The sequence below is a fragment of the Myotis daubentonii genome, chromosome 9, assembly GCF_963259705.1.
Source record: "Myotis daubentonii chromosome 9, mMyoDau2.1, whole genome shotgun sequence".
Classification (NCBI taxonomy): domain Eukaryota; kingdom Metazoa; phylum Chordata; class Mammalia; order Chiroptera; family Vespertilionidae; genus Myotis; species Myotis daubentonii.
In genome coordinates this window covers 46013340-46016321 of record NC_081848.1, presented here as the reverse complement: position 1 = coordinate 46016321, position 2982 = coordinate 46013340, and the positions used below count along the sequence as shown (strand labels likewise).

General features: G+C 62.3%; 1 protein-coding gene across 1 annotated transcript; it reads left to right on the top strand.

The window, feature by feature from the left end:
- Positions 1–1050: 1050 nt before the first annotated feature.
- On the top strand, positions 1051–2676 carry CAVIN3 (caveolae associated protein 3). The gene is given in 3 exon segments (XM_059708744.1): positions 1051–1515; positions 2064–2317; positions 2319–2676. Coding segments are annotated over 3 exon segments (780 nt in total). The 5' UTR covers positions 1051–1131; the 3' UTR covers positions 2461–2676.
- Positions 2677–2982: the final 306 nt, after the last annotated feature.

Genomic DNA, 2982 nt, shown 5'->3' with positions numbered 1-2982 from the left:
GCCTCACAGATTGGCTGAGCAGAGAGATCACTGGTATCAGCAGATTGCTTGGATTTCTAAGCCTCCCTTTGGTTTACCAAGGATTGCTAAAGACAAGGCATGGGATTTTCCAAACTGAACATTACAAATTCATGGCCTGCATCTGTGCTCACTCTCTTCCCCTTTACAGCAGCAATTTCAAATCTCCTTCACTTGCAGCAAATATTCTCACCTATTTCCAGAAAAAGTTAAAAAACAACTTCAGGCAGCAGCCACAACCTACCTTCACGAAAACAAAGATACCTGCACTTACTCTAATCCTCATAAGGATTTCAAAGGAAATGGCGTCCTGCCTGCCCTCCCAGCTTGGGATACAGCAGCTGGGCACCCTGGGCTTTCCCCAGGAAGCCCAACGAAAGGGAGAGGAGAGAAATAGAAGCAAACGGGGTAATGCTACCCAACAGTAAGAGCTAGAGAAGCAGGAAATGGGCCCTGCAGCTAAACCCTGGCGAGGACTATTGGCAACATACCAAAGCATGCCCCGCCCGCCCACAGTTCCCATTGCGCAGCCTGTCCCGCCACGAAGCGAGGCCTCGGGCCCAGACAGGCTTAGGTCCGTAGCGGAACTTTGGGAACACCCAAGAGCCTCCCCGAGGCTGCCAGTCTGGGGGCGCAAACACGACCCCCAGAGGCATAAGAGGCCGAAGGCGGACTGCTGAGCAGGCCCCTCTGGTTATCCCTGGGCTGCGCTAACATAAACACTGTAGTTTCTCTGCCCACCCGAAGCGGACAACAACATTTTCCATGCTCGCCCTTTCTGGTGGAGAGTATGTTCCCGAAAGAGGCACACCAGGGAATTGGGGCCGAGAAAAAGTCAAACTCAGAGTGAGTTTGCGGGATGATGTGGGGTTGAGACTGGGCCAACCTGCTTCCCTGCGGGTCCCGGGGCGGGGCAGCAGAAGCAGAAGGGGGAACGCTTCCTGAGGACCCCGCCGCCCGCCGGCCGACATCCCGCCCCTCGCCCTCCCTCCTGCCGCCCGAGAAGGCCAACTCCGCCTGCCTGAGTCACGGCTGGAGCTGGGGAGGAGCCGGGGAAAGGCGGCCCCAGCCCAGAGCTCAGCCGGCGGTCGCAGGGAGAGCAGGCCGGGGATCATGGGGGAGAGCGCGCTGGACCCGGGGTCGGCGCCCCGAGCGCCGGCGGAGGGCCCGGTGCACGCCGTGACCGTGGTGACCCTGCTGGAGAAGCTGGCCGCCATGCTGGAGGCGCTGCGCGAGCGGCAGGGGGGCCTGGCGCAGAGGCAGGGCGGCCTGGCCGGCTCGGTGGGCCGCATCCAGAGCGGCTTGGGCGCGCTGAGCCGCAGCCACGACACCACCAGCAACAAGCTGGCGCAGCTGCTGGCCAAGGCGGAGCGCGTGGGCTCGCACGCCGATGCCGCCCAGGAGCGCGCCGTGCACCGGGCCGCCCAGGTGCAGCGGCTGGAGGCCAACCACGGGCTGCTGGTGGCGCGCGGGAAGCTCCACGTCCTGCTCTTCAAGGTCAGTGACCTCGGGCGTCCCCCAATCCGGGGCCTTTTCCCCGCCTCCGGGCCACCATCTGGGGGCTCCCCGCTCCCATCCGCCCACCACACCCACATTCCTGGCCCTGCCCTGGGGAACAGACTTCCAGAGCCGCACCCGCTCCCCACACCCGGCCCCTCCCCCCTCCGCCACGCCTGAATCAGCCTGGCCAATCAAAACCCGGCCAGCTCTAGTCAGGACACGTCCGTGGAATTTGCTCCAAGTCTCACCCCATCCCTGAACGAAAATAACGGTGGTGGAAGTGCATCCCGCGACAGCGCATCGCCCCTCCTGTTCTCCCCCCTGCGGCCAGCCTCCTCCTCTCGCGCCCCTAAGCGGGTCCCACCTATTGAACAAACTTCTGCAGTTCGCCCCGCCCCCTGCTTTCCCACGCCTGCCTTTTCTTTCCCACTCGGGCAGCGGGGGCTGAGGGTGGGGAGGGCCCCCTTGCTGTAATTGAGGAGTGAGGTGCAGGCTGGTGCGGGGCAGGGGGCTGCCAGGGTCAGTGCTGTGTCCATCACCTGCAGGAGGAGGCTGAAATCCCAGCCAGAGCCTTCCAGAAGGCGCCGGAGCCCTTAGGCCCGCTGGAGCAGTCTGAGCCCGGCCCAGAGCAGCTGGAGGCTGAAGCTGTGGAGAGCTTGGATGAGGAGCCCGTGGAGTCCACGGCGCGGCGGCTGCGGCGCACGGGGTTAGAGAAGGTACAGAGCCTGCGAAGGGCCCTTTCGGGCAGAAAAGGCCCTGCAGCGCCCACGCCTGTCAAGCCTCCCCGCCTCGGGCCCGGCGGGAGCTAATGGCCAACCCGAAGAAGCCCTGCCTGCGCTGGAGTCCAAGCTGGAGCCAGAACCTCCGCAGGACACCGAGCAAGATCCCGGGAGACCTGGGGCTGCCCAGCTGGCCGTGCTCCAAATAGAGAGTGCGGCCTGATGGCTGGTGCGCCGGCCTCCCCTGTGCCTATGCTTAGTCCCAAAATAAATCTTCCTCTCGGAAGGCAGCATTCACGCCCAAATAAGGAGCGGATCCTGCATCCACAGCCCAGCTTGGGTCCTCCCTCCCGGGATCCTTCCGCCCAGCACCCTGGGTCCTGGGAGCAGCCACTTACACCTGCTTGTACTCACCATCAATAAAAGCAATGCTACCTAATCCAGACTCCGTGGGAAGGGGTAGTGGGCAGGGGAGGGGGGGCAAGGAATAAGACAAACGTGGGAACCAGGAATGTGGCTTCCGTTTCAGATCGCTGTATGATTTCTCTAGTTTCCACCGAATCCAAGGCTCCACTCCAGGGGCACAGGCAAATATCCTGCTGGCAGCTTGCTCCTTCGGTGCTTTCCTCATGGGGACACGTCCTGTACCGCCCCTCGCTGTAGGTTCTCAGTACATGCCAACTTGTGGTTTTCCTCCTAGTCTCTTCTTCCTCTGCCACCTCCTAAGAGTTGTTTCCCAGGATTC